General features: G+C 42.3%; 2 protein-coding genes across 2 annotated transcripts; both read left to right on the forward strand.

Moving 5' to 3' along the window:
- Positions 1-178: 178 nt before the first annotated feature.
- LOC120716998 (perforin-1-like) lies at positions 179-3833 on the forward strand. The gene is made up of 3 exons (XM_040004777.1): positions 179-307; positions 506-1041; positions 2405-3833. The coding sequence occupies exons 1-3, from the start codon at positions 224-226 to the stop codon at positions 3594-3596; spliced, it is 1812 nt and encodes a 603-aa protein (XP_039860711.1). The 5' UTR covers positions 179-223; the 3' UTR covers positions 3597-3833.
- An 11282-nt stretch (positions 3834-15115) lies between these two features.
- On the forward strand, positions 15116-18144 carry LOC120716743 (perforin-1-like). Its single transcript, XM_040004346.1, has 2 exons — positions 15116-16044; positions 16785-18144. Exons 1-2 carry the CDS (start codon positions 15509-15511, stop codon positions 17953-17955), a joined length of 1707 nt encoding a protein of 568 aa, XP_039860280.1. The 5' UTR covers positions 15116-15508; the 3' UTR covers positions 17956-18144.
- Positions 18145-18278: the final 134 nt, after the last annotated feature.

Raw genomic sequence — 18278 nt, forward strand, 5'->3', positions numbered from 1 at the left:
TCAAAAATCTAGCAATAAAGCATCAGCAAAGACAACGTGTGTGTTTCATGTAATTATTCAAAAAATAATGTGTTACTGTTTATTAGGTTTCTGTAATGCATCAAGAGGTTATCACAAGCTACAGTTGCCCCATGTGCTTGAGGTGTGAGGGGAAATAAAACTAGTGCACATTGTTTCTGTGGGTGTGAGAGCAGTTAAAAATAAAATCTGTGAAAAGAGCACAATGAAGTCTCCACTTCTACATCAGTACTTTAGCATACTTCAGATGACAGAAGCTATTGATCTGAGCTGGCTGTCAACTGTCAGGGTAAGACGACAGAATTATTTCTTGTTTAAAGAAATTTCTTGACTTGAGCATTTGTTGTACGTTTCTGGTTCATTTCTGGTCTCACTGCTGTTCATGTGTGAAAACTACTTTTCTGTATTAGAAAAAATGAAATATTCAAACTTATACATATAAAAAAAGTCATTTATTCTCCTCTCATTGTTAAATGATTCCATTCAGATGGCAAAGCTGTGGCACGTCCTGCTCCTGTGTTGGGCATGGAGTCCCCTGTGCCTTCCATCCAGTGTGAGCTTCATTGGTACACCACAGGAGTGTGAAAAGGCTCACTTTGTCCCTGGTTACAACTTGGGTGGTGAAGGCTTTGACATTGTGACGATGAAGAGAAAAGGCGCCTATGTCATCGACACTGAAACGTGGAAACTTCAAGATGGCACTTGCAGAATGTACAGAAACAGCTACATGAATGGAGAGAAGCAGAAGGTCCCTGTTGCTGTGGTGGACTGGAGAACCCTGCCCAAGTGCAATTTGAAGGTCTCCAGTGTGGTCTATGATTCTGTTGAAACTCTTGTCAATGACTCGACATCATCTGTAACCAACAACTGGAAAATTGGCCTTGACATCCCGGTACATCCTTCAGTAACAGTTGGGATTGGCTTTGGAGGTTCTCACTCAAGAGATTCCACCTTTGCTATGAAAAAGTCAAAACAAGACCGCTACACCTTCTTACACCATTCGATCAACTGTCATTACTATGGGTGAGTATGTCAGGGGATATTTGTCTTCTTTTTTTTTAAATTTTTGTTTTATCTGATTTTACAGCAGTGGTGTCAAACAATATATGCCCAGTGATGGGGAGTAACGGAATACATGTACCGCCGTTATGTATTTAAAATACAAAATATGAGTAACTGTATTCCGTTCCAGTTACCGTTTAAAAGGTGGTATTCAGAATACAGTCACTTTGTTGAATTAAATGGAGTACACGGTGGTCTTTTCCTGTTTCATGTGTTAGGCTGTGCCCTATTTTTGGTAATTCCACGCTGGTGGAAACCCAAACAAAACACGCATTAAGAGGCTCTATTGCTTGTGTATTGAATCAGCGCCCCCCCCCATCATCTTTAAGTGACTGAGACAGGACTCATCACCACATTCTCATATCATCCTGACCCTTCTGGCCTCGCTAAAGCACAAGACACTTTAACGCCCTTCCCACGCAATGTACACAAGCTGTAAATTTCCACATTGTTTTATTCTTTTAAATTTCTATTTATATAATTTACATAACTCACCCATTTGCTGCACATAATGTCATCTTTGTATATACTTATTCACTATATATAAAGTTCTGTCTGTCCCTCTTTTTTTTTCTTTGCACAGTCGAGGAGCGTATCACGTCACATTTCACTGCGTGTTATACCTGTATAACCATGCACGTGACAAATAAAGAATCGTGAATCTTAAAAATCTTCTTGTGTCTCAACCCCGCGCCCCATGTCACCCCTACTTGCGGCCCGCATAATGTCGTGAAGACATATTTTTAAAAATCATTATTCAAAAAAGTATGTTACAAAATATACTTTGTATTCTGTGGAATACATTTTAAAGGTGACCTTCCCAATACTGTATATGCCATGTATAACCCAATTGCACTTTATGTGGCGTGGAGCAGCCAAACCATCGCATAAAAAAACTATTAAAAACATTGTCAAATGTAAAGAAATGATATACTGAAAATTTTCATATTCATTGTATCATACTTTTACTAATCAGATCATTAAGTCTGAGTTTTTCCTGTTTCTGTCTGTAGCTTAATTATTGTTCCTCAGTATTGCTGGCTGTGGTTAATGCATTTTTCAGTAAGACGATGTAAAACTGATGATGTACCTCTAGTTAAGATTGAGTAAAGATGCAATCATTTCATAATGATTTTTTTTTAAAAAAATGCTTCCTGGTGCAAAACACTGGGTCAGATTCACCTGTGGGTCATATGTTTGACACAGTTTGCTGCAGTTTCCATAGTATTGTGATTCTGTTTTAAATTAATAGAAAGAAAATCTAAAGTGATTCAAATAAAATGGTTCAGACATTAATGCATTTATATGCTTTTCTGTTCCACAGCTACAGACTGGCAACAAGTCCTCCTTTGAGTCAGGAATTCAAGCCGGCAGTTGACTCCATTCCCCCTTATTCCTTTAAAACTGCGCCATTATATCACAATCTGATTGACACTTATGGAACACATTACATCACACAAGTGTCTCTTGGAGGTGAAATTAAAGCAACCACTGCTGTCAGGACCTGCATGGCTACAATGAATGGACTAACAAATACTGATGTTAGTGACTGTTTGTCAGTTGAAGCTTCAGCTACTTTTGCAAATTCTGCCCGTATTAAAGCAGAGTATGAACACTGTCAGAAAAAGAAAAAGATGTTAGGGTCTAATCAAAGTTTCAGCAGTTCATTTAATGAGCGACACACAGAGGTCATTGGTGGAGATATTGATGGAGGTGATATCCTCTTTGCAGGCCAATCTGACCCCTCGGTCTATAAAAACTGGCTCATTTCTCTTAAAAGTATCCCTGATGTGGTCCAATACAACTTAAAACCCCTACACACCATACTGCCATTAAATCATCCTGCCAGGGCAGGACTGAAGCGAGAAGTGGAGCAGTACATTAAGAAAAATGCAGTGCTGAAGAAATGTTCAGAAACCTGTAAGATTGGGCACCGATCAAACGCAAGAGATCCTTGTGCTTGTGTCTGCAACAGTAACCAGAATGTCAAGTCAAACTGCTGTCCTGCTGGGAAAGGTCTGGCAACCTTAAAGGTGTTCAAACTTTATGCAAAGGGTCTGTATGGTGATGACTGGAGTCAGACAGATGGTTCAGTGAAGGTGACATATGGTGATCAGAAAAAGCGCACTGATATTATAAGTAATGATGACAACCCTAGATGGAGAGAAACATTTGAGTTTGGAACCATCACCATCAACATGAAAAACAAACTTACATTTGCTGTGTATGATGAGGACAGTTACTGGAACAGTGATCTGTTAGGCGAGTGTTCATTTGATCTGCGAGCAGGGAATGTGAGCGACAGCTGCATGCTGAATCATGGGACCTTCTTCTTTTCCTACATCGTAGAGTGTGCACCAAGTCTTAGTGGGAACCAGTGTCAGGAGTATATCCCCTCGGCCATGAGTCCGTCTTTGGCTGAGGTTTTCCACACCAGAAATGGGGTTCTTCTTGGAAAGATGGGGAATAAGTATGAGAAGCCAGAAAACGTGAGTTTAATGCTGTCAGTGATGTAAGATGAGTCATTGGGAGAATAAGGATTTGACCATCTGCTGAATATCTATGTGCTTGTATTTCATGGCATTCTGTCTTTGACTTTTATATGCAAAAATATTTTTTTTAATTCAGCCATGCTTGTGGGCAATGTAAGCCACTCTCTATGCTTCTTTTCCATAGTCGTTCAAAAATCTAGCAATAAAGCATCAGCAAAGACAATGCGTGTGTTTCATTTGAGTAATTAAAAAAATTGTCATGGTCTAAGGTGTTTTTGGCTGCCTGTTTTTGGACTTTTGGACCGTCATTTTTTGTTATTGTGTAGTTCCTGGTTTCTTTGTCTTGAGCTTTGCTTCCTAATTTAATATTTTATATTTCTAGTTCCTATTTAGTTGTTCATTTAGTCTTTTACCTTTTGTGCTCTGTCTTCGTCACTGGCCTCCTGGTTGCCTTCCAGATCCCCATTGCCTGCACCGCCAGCATGAGGTCGTCCTGCAGAGCTCCTTCGTCTGCATGGCTGTCCACACTGTTGGCTCCGTCTCCTTTGGCCACTAATAAAGGAACTAATAAAGGTTAATAAGAGAGGACTATAAACTACTGGCATACATGAAACAACTATCTGAAGTAATCATTTATTAAAAATATACAAAATTTCATAGTAATATTTAAATTAAATTTACATTATAAGAATTATGTGTTGAGGAGTAAGGGAATTCCAATATACATGGACTGGTTCTTATATAGTGCTTTACTACTCTTCTGAGCACTCAAAGCGCTTCACACAACTTGTGCATTCACCCATTCGCACAATTTTCTTAGTGCTTTCTAACTAACATTCACACTCCAGATGGATGCATCAGAGAGCAATTTGGGCAGCTTAGATAATGTCACTTCAGAAAAGAATATAACCCATATGATCTTCACTGCCCTATGCATAGCCAAGAAAACAGTCCTCATGAACTGGAAAAATAAAAATAATCTTAATTCTAACCAATATAGAAATTATCTATTAGATTACATTAGTCTTGACACAGCCTCTGCCACCACATTAGATCAATTGCTCTGGGCCCCTTTTATCAGCTCCATCACCTAGTGGGGGTGGGGGGTCATAGTTTGGTCCCGCCTTCACTGTTGTGATTGGTGAGGGGGTAGGGACAGGCTTAGGGCGTCGGGGGGTTCCCCGGAGGCATCTTCCTTGGGGGGCTCAACCCGGGGTAGTGGTCACGTCCGGTTGGGGGCTCTGTTGGCTCTCAGGTGACTGTTTCCTCGCGGCTGCGTGCAGCGGGGCTAGGGGAGGGTCTGTGCTGATGGACGTGGGTTACTGACCTGGCAACCTGGCTGCCCCTGGGTGGGTCCGGGATGGGCGTGAGGTTCTGGGGGCGCTCCGTCTCTGGGCTGGGGCCCGGGCCGGGCCTCGGGGGCTTGGGTCCTGGTTGGTGTGTTGCCGGGGTTGTGGGCGGGTGGGTGCATGGGGGCCCGGCCCTGGAGCAGGGTGCCGCCAGTGCGTCGAGCCGCCTGGGGGGCTCTTCAACTGGTGGGGGGGATGGTCACATCTTGCAGGAGCTTTCTTCTCTTCAGGAACTCTCTGCAGGAGGGGGAGATACAGGAGAGGTGGAGGAAGATCTCAGCCTGGGCGTTTACCGTCTTATGTAGTCTGGAAGATGAGTGGATGGTGGGGTGGGTGCAGTTTTCTCTGTGGTGGGGTTGGGTGGACTGTCCAGGGCTCTGTGGAGCCGGGGGGCGCTACTGCACTGGGCCCCGGTCTGATGGGCCTGGGCCCCCTTTCCCTGGCGGGTCGCGAAGGGTGGGAGTGCCTACTGGGGTCAGCGGGGGAGCTGGCCCCAGGGAGGGGTTACCTGCCCCTCCCTTCCTTCCCTCCCCATCTCCAGCTGCCTCCCTCTTCCCGCTCCTCCACAACCACCCACACATGCAGGGCCTTGGAGTAGGGGTATGTCACCAGGGTGCAGAGGAGGCTACCCCCCCCCCTCTGTCCCCTTCTGGCTGCCTCTGCCTCAATTTTATCCCACAACTTAGACATTCACATTATTCACACTCTCATTACACATACATATAGGATCTTGGGGGTGGGCACAATCACGGAGTCCAAATTACCATCAGGGTGTATACCTCACCCCTGACGTCGTTGCCCACCTCTCAATTTTAAATACACTTAGTCATTGAGGGCTAGCAGGAGGGACTATGCGCTTACCTGCTGCTCCTTGGCAGGTAGCTCCATGCCCTCCTGGGTTTTAATTGCACCTTAGAACACATATGCATCAACACTACAATGAGCGGGTGGAAGGAGGTTTGGAGTCTTCTCCCACCCCCATTCTCTGCGGCCTGCTGGAGCGGGAGGGCTAGTAGGAGGAGTTGGCCGTCCGACTGCGGTCTGGGGTGTGGGGCCTCCCTGCTGCTGCGGAGTCGGGGTGGTCTGCCTCTCCCCACCGCAGGGAAAAGGGTAACACCACCTGGGTCTGGGTGCAATTCCCCCCTCCAGGGGCAAGGGTACCTAGACCCGGTTTGTAGAGTACGCTTGGGGAGTGTGATTGTGTGTACAGCGTCTCTTTATGTCTGTCTCCACGTTGGTTGAGTGTGGAGTGAGTGCATATGAGAGCATGAGGGTGGGAATGGATGTTTGTGTCTGTGTGTGCCTGTATGTCTGTGTCTATATGTCAGGTTGGGTATCAGACGCCACCTCTCTGGGAACACCTCAGGCCCTCCAAGGTATGGAGGCCTATCTCCACCCACCACCACTTCCCCTGCCGGTGGCGGACTCCCTCAGGTGTCGGTGTGTTGGTGGTTCTTTGTGTCTGGGGGTGGGCGTCCGGGTACACACCGGCTCACTCCTTGGTGGCCGCTTGTCGGGGCCTGGGGCCTGGGGCTCGCTCGGGCCCCTTTGGAGATGGGGTGCCCCCGGCCTCTCGGCCTGGGGCTCGGTCACTCAGGCACAGCTGGGGGCCGGCGGAGCTCACGGGCGCGTCACTGCAACTCCCCCTGGCTTCTGCTCCGCGGCTGCTGGGCGAGCCCTCATCTGGGACTCTCCTCAGCTCTTACTGGAACAGTGGCGCGGCTGCCCCTCTGTTGGTCTTCCATGGTCTCTTGTGTTCTGGGGGCCTCTGGATGTCTGGAGTTTTGATCTCCTCCATACCCGCTTCACACCCTGGAGGACGGGGCTGTGGCCCCCCCACACTCCCTAGCAGATCATTACATGGAGAAACCTTTGGAATGCAAGCATGCTGATCCACACAGGTATGCACACAGGTGTACACATGGGTATTCACAGACGCGGACTAAAGCTTTCTTGGCTGCTGCCTCAAAGCACACTGTGCGCTGTCTATCTTGCGTGCTGCACAATATCGTTTATTATTTAGTAACTATTGATATCTATGACTAGCTAGTTTATTGTGATGGTGCTTTGTTTTCTCTATTATTATGTTGCTCTTTGTTGTTTGCTGTCTCCTCTGTTTGTTTTTTTTTTTTTTTTTTTTTTTTCCTCCATACAGGTGACCCAGGAGTTTTTTTTTTTTTTTTTTTTTTTCTCTCTCTTCCCCCCCCTTCTCACCGTCTCTTCTCCCCTTTGGTTTTCTTTCTTTCTCTCCCCCTCTTTCTCTCATTCATTCCCCCTGTCCTATTTATTAAAAAAATAAATAAATTTAAAAAAAAAAAAAATTAAAAAAAAAAAGAGAGAGCAATTTGGGGTTAGTATCTTGCCCAAGACTAGGGGAAGCCAGGAATTGACCCACCAACCTTCTGATCAGTAGATGACCTGCTCTATCGCCCGAGCTACACCGTATATAACAAAGACAAAAACATCCAAACAACCTCCCTGAGCGAGATCGTTTTCACATAAAAATAAAACTAATGGACTTACATACTTTTTATTGCAAGTTTATATTGGTAACTGTTTATTCAGTTTCTGTAATGCATCAACAGGTTATCACAAATTACAGTGGCTCTATGTGTTTTATGTGTGAGGGGAAATTAACTAGTGCACATTGTTGCTGTTGGTGTTAGAGCAGTTAAAAATACAATCTGTGAAAAGAGCACAAGGAAGTCTCCACTTCTACATCAGTACTAGAGCATACTTCAGACGATGGCAGGTACTGATCTGAGCTGGCTGTCAGGGTAAGACGACAGAGTTATTTCTTGTTTAAAGACATTCCTTGACTTGAGCATTTTTTGTATATTAATAGTCTCACATGTATTTTCAGTAAGTAATGTGTGAAAAGGTTTAGGGCTGCAGTGTGAGATGTGTAAGAATGTTTAACTTTTGTTTTTTTTATCCATGTCATTTCATATCTTTTCATTGCCATACAGATGGCAAAGCTGTGGCAGCTCCTGCTTCTGTGCAGGGCTGTCTGGTTAGAATGTAAACTGCATCTGTAATGTTCATATCATTTCATATCTATTCAAGTTTCAGACATTGTATTTTATATCCAGACTGCGCTGCTTCTTCTGCATTACACTTTCACGTACTGCAAATTTGTAACTGTGCAGCTCATATAAGTTACAACTGTCCACTTCATTTGTGTCTTGCAGAGTACGGTACATAAACTCAGGACATGGCTGATCAATACAAGCATCATTCCATACTTTCTGTGTTGGAGTTTACTGCAGACTAACCATACAGTTTAAGTTTGTATTTAGAATTTGTATCTTTTTACTTATTCTCTATGTCAGAGTACAGTATCCTGCCATTTGCACTATGTGTAAACCTGGAGCTTTATAATTTGTCTCTTTGCATACATTTACATGGCAGAGATGACAATAAAGTTCACTTTGAGTTTTACTTCATGGGTCACATACAACCCAGTGTGAATTTATGCGGGATAGAGCAGTCGAACTATAACAAAAAACTATTTTAATAAAAGTGTTTTTTTAAAAAGTACTATCGCTGAAAACTTTGACATTTAATAAATGATACTTTATAAAGCAAATGAATATATTTGAGTTCTTTCTGTTTCTTTTTGGATAATGTGTTTGTCAGTAAGAAGGATGTAAAGCTGATGATGAGATTCACTCATGATGTGATCTTATAATGACTTGCAAGATCATTCTTCCTGGTTTCAAAACAATGAGAAGCAAAAATTGTTGCCCTCCTTCTCTGAAACTGTCCACTTTAAAAAGCAAGCAGTTACCCTGTGGGTCAAATGTTTGAAACTTCTTTTGGAAATGTGAAATAAATCCATTCATAGGTGAACCAGTTGTGTTTGTGAGGTTTTAATTAGCCTTTGTAAAGGGGCCAAACAATAATACAGAGTACAACAGCAGTCTGCATGGCTTTTTACAAAGATAAATAAAAATCATTTAGAAACACAATTTATCTACATGGTCACAGAATACAGTCAGAACATTCAGTGCAAAATGTAACTTATACATTTAAGTATATTTTGTGTTAAAGGGCTTCTGTGGCCTTTGTTGCTCAGCTTTAACTATATGAGTCCTTCCCATCAACTCAGTAGCACCAGACTGTTATCTGTGTAGGCTAAACCTATTTGATGCAGAGGGCCTCACAATATCCGATTTTCACTGCACATCGAAACATTAGTAGTTGAAAGGTGAACTTACTGTAACACCAACAGAAAAAAGTAAATGAAAAATAATAACGATAAAAAAAATGTTCCAAAAGCTATGTACATGTTAACCTAAGATTTATTTAAAAAAATATATATTATATTTTAAAAATTGCGAGTGAATGCTCGTTTTCCCACTATGTTCATCTTGTAGGAAAGTTATCCAAATGACATAACACACATCCGAGAACATCCAGCAAACCAATCTCTGGTTATCTGAATATTTTATGTTATATTATATAGTAGAGAAACAGGGAGACGTTTCATGACTTGCTGCAACGAGAGACATGTTTAATGGTGGAGACACGGAGAGGTCCATCAGTTTATTCCTGCTTGTTATATTATGGTTAACGTGACTCTCAGCCCGTTACGGACAGTCAGCTGCTGAGTTTACCCTGGTTTAGATTTTAGTGGTAGTAAAATCTAAACTAGTTAATGTGTAAATACACGTATCATGTCAGAGGCTAAATAAAAAAAGAGAAGAAGACAAAAAAGTGCGTGATAGATAATCAGACCATCTTAACGCAGTTAGGTTGCTATTTTAGCGCAGTCCTACGAACAAAGTACAGAAGACTATTTATATAACAGTTTAAAACATGATGTAAATCTAATTTAAAAGCCTCTTGTCAGACGTCCCGCAAAGTACAGACAGGAAACCTTGGTTGTACTTTACACTTACGTGAGGCGATGATTAATAATTATTTTTAAAAGATGAGACTTAGATCAGATGTTTCCTGTCTATATATTTTGGCTAAATGCTTTTTCACTAATCACTGTTAAAGAACTTGAGTTTTGATTGTGCCCCACTCTTGTTGCATATTGTTGCAGACCTAACCCTAGCTAATAATTATATAAATATGCAGTCACATGCATGCAGCCTTCAGAGCTGGGGATGAGGTGAGCGTAAGAACAGCAAGGGCAAAACTGTCACGTGGCATCATAGAGGCAAAATGGCAGTACTCCAAGAGGATTTCTCAAAGCTTCAGTGACAGCAGAGACACTCGGAGGCTGTGGCAAGGGATATAGACCATCAAAGGCTACAAGCCCACTTGGCTACAAGCAGACTGTGGACAGAAGACTCCACCCCCCCTAACGATCGAGTGGTGACACTTTCCCATGAAAGTGTGTCCCTTGCCAGGATCAATACACACAAAGCCCCAGTACCTGACAACATCCCAGGACGAGCACTGAGGGACTGTGCTGCGGAACTCACAGATATCTTCACAGACATCTTTAATACGTCACTGAGTCAGGCTGTCGTTCCCACGTTCCTCAAAGTCTCCACCATCACTCCTGTAGCAAAGAAGTTATCTCCCTCCTGCTTTAATGCCGACCATCCGGTCGCACTCACCTCCATCATTATGAAGTGCTTTGAAAGGTTAGTCATGCTTCAAATAAAGACATCTCTTCCCCCCAACCATTTCGCATACCTGTCAAACCACTCAACCGATGATGCAATTTCAACTGCCCTTCACTCAGCCTTCACACATCAGGACACTAGAGACTCATACCTTAGAATGCTGTTCATAGACTTCAGTTCAGCATTCAACACCATCATTTCCCAGCAACTCATTCACAAACTGGATCTGCTGGGGATCAGCACCTCGCTGCGTAACTGGCTGCTGGATTTCCTGACAGAAAGACACCTCCAGCACAAGAACACTGAATACAGGGGCTCCCCAAGGATGTGTGTTTAGCCCCCTGCTCTTCACTCTCCTGACCTATGACTGCACACCATCACACAGCTCCAACCTTTTCATCAGGTTTGCAGATGACACAACTGTGGTAAGTCACATCAGCAACAACGATGAGACCTGCTACAGGAGTGAAGTTAACCATCTGGCAGCAACAACAACCTGTCCCTGAATGTGGAGAAGACTAAGGAGATCCTCATAGACTTCAGGAGAACTCACACCCTGCACACCCCACTAACCATCAATGGTGCTGCTGTGGAGAGGATAAGCAGCACCACGTTCCTGAACTCCTCCTCTTGCTGTTTAGATGTCCTGCCAACAAGTTTTTTCAAAAAGTCTCAAAGACTTTGGAGTCAGACCTGTTACAGATCGTCAACCTTTCTTTAATGTCAGGTGTGTTTCCAGAACCACTAAAACCTGCGGTAATTAAACCTATACTGAAAAAGGACAATCTTGACAGCTAACAGGCCGATCTCAAATCTCCCGTTTCTAAGTAAGATAATTGAAAAAGCAGTTTCTCAACAGCTCAATTACTTCTTAAAACAGAATAACTGCTATGATGCCTTCCAGTCAGGTTTTAGACAGAACCACAGCACTGAAACTGCTCTGACCAAAGTGTTTAATGACATATGTCTGAATACAGACAGTGGAAAAATGTCAGTCTTAGTTTTACTGGATCTCAGTGCAGCATTTGATACAGTTGACCATAACATATTACTCAAACGACTGGAGAACTGGGCAGGTCTTTCAGGAACTGTACTAAACTGGTTCAAAACATACTTAGAAAACAGGAAATACTTTGTATCAATAGGTAACTTCACATCTGAGCAGGCAAGTATCACATGTGGAGTTCCCCAAGGTTCCATCTTGGAACCTCTTCTGTTTAACATTTACATGCTCCCACTGGCACAGATTATAAAGAACAACAAAATAAACTATCACAGCTATGCAGATGACACACAAATATATATCACAATGTCACCAGGAGACCGAGGCCCTGTACAGGCTCTTGGTAAATGCACTGAGGAAATTAATGACTGGTTGTGCCACAATTTTCTCCAGCTAAACAAAAAAACCCCCAAATAAATAAAAGGAAGTAACAGTCTTTGGAGCCAAAGAAAAACGATTACAGGTCACTAGAAAACTTCAATCTATACACCTAAAAACCACCAACCAGCGAGAAATTTGGGTGTAGTGATGGATGCAGTAGTTGTGATGTGTTTTTCTAAACTTAGAAAAACACATTAGGACAATAACAAAATCATCTTACTATCACCTCAAGAATATTTCAAGGATAAAAGATCTGATGTCTCAACAGGACCTGGAAAAACTAGTCCATGCATTCATCTTTCTGTTGATTACTGCAACAGCATCTTTACAGGTCTACCTAAAAAATCAGTCAGACAACTACAGCTCATTCAGAACTCTGCTGCTTGAGTCCTCACTAAGACCAAAAAAGTGGACCACGTCAGTCCAGCTCTGAGGTCTTTACACTGGCTGCCTGTCCATCAGAGGATAGACTTTAAAGTTCTGATGCTGGTCTATAAAGCTCTGAATGGTTTAGGACCAAAATACATCAGTGACCTCCTGACCCAGTATGAACCTTCCAGATCCCTCAGGTCATCTGGATCCGGTCTTTTATCAGTTCCCAGAGTCAGAACCAGACACGGAGAAGCTGCATTCAGCTTTTATGCTCCATATATCTGGAACAAACTCCCAGAAAGCCTCAGATCAGCTGAAACACTCAGTTTATTTAAATGCAGGTTGAAGACTCACCTGTTCTGCATTTGAATAAAGCACCAAATCCACAGTTTTACTTTTAAGCTTAAAATTTAAAACGTACTCTTTTTTTAAAAATTTTTTTAATCATGCTTTTTATTTGTTTCTGTTTTTTAATGTCTCTGTAAAGCACTTTGAATCACCTTGCTGTTGAATTGTGCTATATAAATAAACTTGCCTTGCCTTACCTGGGTGCACACATCTCAGAAGATCTCTCCTGGTCAAAAAATACTGCATCACTGGTCAGTAAAGTTCAACAGCAACTCTACTTCCTCCGCAAACTGAGGAGAGCAAGAGCCTCAACCCCTACAACCTTCTACAGAGGCACCATTGAGAGCATCCTAACCAGCTGCATCACTGTGTGGTATGGCTCCTGCTTGTTGAAATAAGAAGAGAAAATGCTCTCAATTATGGAGACAGTCAAATGGTTTATTTATGTTTGATGTGTGCTTTACATTTGTGTGGCTGTTAATAAAGTTAGCGCGCTCTAGGGGGCGTATGCGTTCATCAAAAATGGCCGAAGGCTGATGTGTGTTTATTCCTCCCTAAATGCTGTTGATGAAGTTTGCCATGCACGTCGGATTTTCCTGTGCATTTTCATACCTTTGCCAACACTGCTGAAAAAAAGTTACAACGGGTAGTGAGAGCAGCGGAGAGGATCATGGGTACTTCTTTTCCCTCCCTCCAGGACATCTACTGCACCTGCCTCATCTGGAAAGCCCTCTGCATCACAGGTGACTTCACTCATATGTCCAATAGCTTCTTCAGTTTGCTGATATTAGGAAGGAGACTGAAGAGCCTCCGGGCCAAAACAAAGACAGGCAGACTGAAAGACAGCTTCCTTCATCAGTCAGGATGCTGAATTCACTCCCCTGCTCTCACACTCATGATCTCCAGACCTGCATTCACTTATTTCCTCGGAACCCCCCCCCCCATCCCCCCAAACATTCGACTCTGACCCACCACCATTGCCCTTTCACTGACTGCCCCACTCCCACTGCACATGCACTTGCCCACATTTACTATGATTGCTTTGGACACTACTGTTTAAATAATTAAGTACTGTATTGTGTTGTACATAAGACTTTTATTTTATTTTATTTTATTTACTTTTTTATCTTTATATTTTTAGTGTACACTCAGGGCCATGGGAGCATTGCTATTTCAAATTCCTGTGTATGACTGTACATATGGTCTTTGACAATAAAGCTGACTTTGACTTTTGACCCTGACTATATGTGTGTGTGGGTATATACATGATAAAAAATTTTCAAGGCTCCAACGTGAGCTAGAATTCTTTCAAAATGATGTGAAGGACCATTAAAGCCATATATGAAACAATTACTGCAAGAATTTGCTGCTAAATGTGGTTTTACAAGGGGTGTACATATTTCTTTCCACAGAATTTTGTACACTTCTCAGAACATTTTCTTTCTCAAATGACTGTATGTATATTTTTACTTCGCTTACTATTATGTATTAACAAGCCATAAAAAGACAGCTTCCCCATGTGTGAAATAGGTGTGAAAGAAGTAAAACACATCATTGCTGGATTGTGGGTGTTAAAATCGTGAGGTATAAAAGAGCGTGGTGCATCTAAAACTTCACTCTTTCATCTTCACTACCCTCTAGGTAAGATAATAGAAGGTACTGACCAAAGCTTTCTGACAGCTGTCAAGGTAAGACCAACAAGTCCTTTGTTCCATATGATTGTCTTTTTGTCCTTTGGTTAATACTTTAGTGTAGTGGCTCTGAAAATAGTGGTCATGCTCCCGTGGAGGTGCATGAAATCACTGCATGACCAGTAGAAACTAGATAAGATGGTTAATGTAACAAAACTATGCAAAACAAGAGTTATTTCAAAATTCAACTGCTTACAGTTTATTTTGTAATCGTGAAATATTATATGTTCTTAGTTGTTTAAAAGTAGAGTAACATGTTTAGCCAAATATTCTAACTAAATTGCTGGCTGCCTGAGTGGTGTCCAAAAATATGATGTGGCCTTTAAAGATAAATGCAAAACGTTTTACGTTTTGTTATTAGATTCCCCCACCTGAGCTGTATTTGTACTGACATTAGATTACACACAGGTGCACTCTATTTAGTCATTAGCACTCATCAGGCAATGTCTATGGGCAACTGACTGCACTCAGACCAAAGGGGGCTGAATAATTATGCACACCCCACTTTTCAGTTATTTATTTGTAAAAAATGTTTGGAATCATGTATGATTTTCGTTCCACTTCTCACGTGTACACCACTTTGTGTTGGTCTTTCACGTGGAATTCCAATAAAATTGATTCATGTTTGTGGCTGTACTGTGACAAAATGTGGGAAAGTTCAAGGGGGCCGAATACTTTTGCAAGCCACTGTATATGTTGACTGCTCGCTAGCGGTAAATTCACCAAAGTGGTACCTGCACATACTTCACATAAGCAAATCAAATGCAATCAGAAATGATAAGAACTTTGGGTGAAGTATATTGGATATTTTGGGTATTTAAGTTTACACTGGGGGGCAACACGGTGACATGGTGGTTAACACTGTTGCTTCACAGCAATAAGGTCCCGAGTTGAATTCCACCATCAGTCCAGGGTCTGTGTGGTGTTTGCATGTTCTCCCCATGTTTGCGTAGGTTCTTTCTGGGTACTCCGGCTTCCTCCTACAGTCCAAAGACATGCAGCTAGTGGGGATAAGTTAATTGGTAACTCTAAATGGTGCATAGGTTTGAATATGAGTGTGAATGGTTGTCTGTGTGTTAGCCCTGTGACAGACTGGCGACCTGTCCAGGGTGTACCCTGCCTCTCGCCCTAAGAAAGCTGGAATGGAATTTTGCACTGTTTAACTTTCCTTTTTAATCTCCTCTCATTGTTAAATGATTCCATTCAGATGGCAAAGCTGTGGCACCTCCTCCTCCTGTGTTGGGCATGGAGTCCCCTGTGCCTTCCATCCAGTGTGAGCTTCATTGGTACACCACAGGAGTGTGAAAAGGCTCACTTTGTCCCTGGTTACAACTTGGGTGGTGAAGGCTTTGACATTGTGACGATGGAGAGAAAAGGTGCCTATGTGATCGACACTGAAACATGGAAGATTGGAAATGGTAGCTGTAGGATGTACCGTAATGGCTACATGAATGGAGAGAAGCAGAAGGTCCCTGTTGCTGTGGTGGACTGGAGAACCCTGCCCAAGTGCAGTTTGAAGGTCTCCAGTGTGGTCTATGATTCTGTTGAAACTCTTGTCAATGACTCGACATCATCTGTATCCAACAACTGGAAAATTGGCCTTGACATCCCGGTAGATCCTTCAGTAACAGTTGGGGTTGGCTTTGGAGGTTCTCACTCAAGAGATTCCACCTTTGCTATGAAAAAGTCAAAACAAGACCGCTACACCTTCTTACACCATTCGATCAACTGTAAATTCTATGGGTGAGTATGTCAGTGGATATTTTTCTTATTTGAGTAATTTGCTGATGATTTTTAATTCATTTATTTTTTAATGTATTTTTTTTTTTTTAGTTTAGCATCAAGCGTGATTTAAAATCAAATGGTTTCTGTGTCACTGAAGTATTTATTGCATTTACTGCATTGATGTTAAACACTTTTCCCCCCATAGGGTCACCCAGAACACATACATACAGATCTGGAGTGTACTGGAATATCATATCATTTTATAAGTTGTGTATTAACATGTTGTACGATGTGAAAAGAGTGCGCTTAAAAAATTGATTTTCCCGATTCAAGATTTTAGTTTAAATAATGCAATATCGATTTATTAAATCCTGAATTTTGCCAGAGACGCAAGTATCTCAGGTTAACGCTCACAACACTATTTCAGCAACCACCAAACAGCTAAAACAGCAAATGAGAACAGGTAAACGAATTCCCCCAAAAATTTAAACACAAAGCGCAGCTCATTCACATATGCAGACATGCCTTTTGGGTGCTGAAAGTCAACATCGCACAGACTCTGAAGCTGCAGTTGGGAGTTCGCCTTGTAATCGGAAGGTTGCCGGTTCGAGCCCTGGCTCGGACAATGTAGCTTGCCATCACCTGTGTGTGTGTATGTACATGAGCTTTGGGTCCTTAGGGACTAGTAAAGCGCTATACAAATACTGGCCATCTTCACAATTAAGTTAAACTTATCTATATGCTTTTCTGTTCCACAGCTACAGACTGGCAACAAGTCCTCCTTTGAGTCAGGAATTCAAGCCGGCAGTTGACTCCATTCCCCCTTATTCCTCTAAAACTGCACCATTATATCACAATCTGATTAACACTTATGGAACACATTACATCACACAAGTGTCTCTTGGAGGTGAAATTAAAGCAACCACTGCTGTCAAGACCTGCATGGCTACAATGAATGGACTAACAGATACTGATGTTAGTGACTGTTTGTCAGTTGAAGCTTCAGCTCCTTTTGCAAATTCTGCCCGTATTAAAGCAGAGTATGAACACTGTCAGAGAAAGAAAAAGATGTTAGGGTCTAATCAAACTTTCAGCAGTTCATTTAATGAGCGGCGCACAGAGGTCATTGGTGGAGATATTGATGGAGGTGATATCCTCTTTGCAGGCCAATCTGACCCCTCGGCCTATAAAAACTGGCTCATTTCTCTTAAAAGTATCCCTGATGTGGTCCAATACAACTTAAAACCCGTACACACCATACTGCCATTAAATCATCCTGCCAGGGCAGGACTGAAGCGAGAAGTGGAGCAGTACATTAAGAAAAATGCAGTGCTGAAGAAATGTTCAGAAACCTGTAAGATTGGGCACCGATCAAACGCAAGAGATCCTTGTGCTTGTGTCTGCAACAGTAACCAGAATGTCAAGTCAAACTGCTGTCCTGCTGGGAAAGGTCTGGCAACCTTAAAGGTGTCCAAACTTTATGCAAAGGGTCTGTATGGTGACAAGTGGACTCAGACAGATGGTTCAGTGAAGGTGACATATGGTGATCAGAAAAAGCGCACTGATATTATAAGTAATGATGACAACCCTAGATGGAGAGAAACATTTGAGTTTGGAACCATCACCATCAACATGAAAAACAAACTTACATTTGCTGTGTATGATGAGGACAGTTACTGGAACAGTGATCTGTTAGGCGAGTGTTCATTTGATCTGCGAGCAGGGAATGTGAGCGACAGCTGCATGCTGAATCATGGGACCTTCTTCTTTTCCTACATCGTAGAGTGTGCACCAAGTCTTAGTGGGAACCAGTGTCAGGAGTATATCCCCTCGGCCATGAGTCCGTCTTTGGCTGAGGTTTTCCACACCAGAAATGGGGTTCTTCTTGGAAAGATGGGGAATAAGTATGAGGAGTCAGTAAATGTGTGAGTTCAATGCTAAATGTCACTGATGAGAGATGAGTCAATAAGAGAATAAGGATTTGACCATCTGCTGAATATCTATGTGCTTGTATTTCATGGCATTCTGTCTTTGACTTTTATGTGCAAAAATATTTTTTGAACTCAAACATGCTTGTGAGAACTCAAAACTGTAATGCACTTAGTTCAAAAATCTAGCAATAAAGCATCAGCAAAGACAACGTGTGTGTTTCATGTAATTATTCAAAAAATAATGTGTTACTGTTTATTAGGTTTCTGTAATGCATCAAGAGGTTATCACAAGCTACAGTTGCCCCATGTGCTTGAGGTGTG

This window comes from Simochromis diagramma, unplaced genomic scaffold (genome assembly GCF_900408965.1).
Source record: "Simochromis diagramma unplaced genomic scaffold, fSimDia1.1 OVJJ01000487.1, whole genome shotgun sequence".
Lineage (NCBI taxonomy): Eukaryota > Metazoa > Chordata > Actinopteri > Cichliformes > Cichlidae > Simochromis > Simochromis diagramma.

Bases quoted from the DNA above. Each gene is read 5' to 3' on its own strand.
- LOC120716998 (XM_040004777.1), top strand. From the start codon at position 224: ATGAAGTCTCCACTTCTACATCAGTACTTTAGCATACTTCAGATGACA. The intron at 308-505 runs GTAAGACGACAG...GATTCCATTCAG, and splicing joins GCTGGCTGTCAACTGTCAGG to ATGGCAAAGCTGTGGCACGT. The intron at 1,042-2,404 runs GTGAGTATGTCA...TCTGTTCCACAG, and splicing joins ATCAACTGTCATTACTATGG to CTACAGACTGGCAACAAGTC.
- LOC120716743 (XM_040004346.1), top strand. From the start codon at position 15,509: ATGGCAAAGCTGTGGCACCTCCTCCTCCTGTGTTGGGCATGGAGTCCC. The intron at 16,045-16,784 runs GTGAGTATGTCA...TCTGTTCCACAG, and splicing joins ATCAACTGTAAATTCTATGG to CTACAGACTGGCAACAAGTC.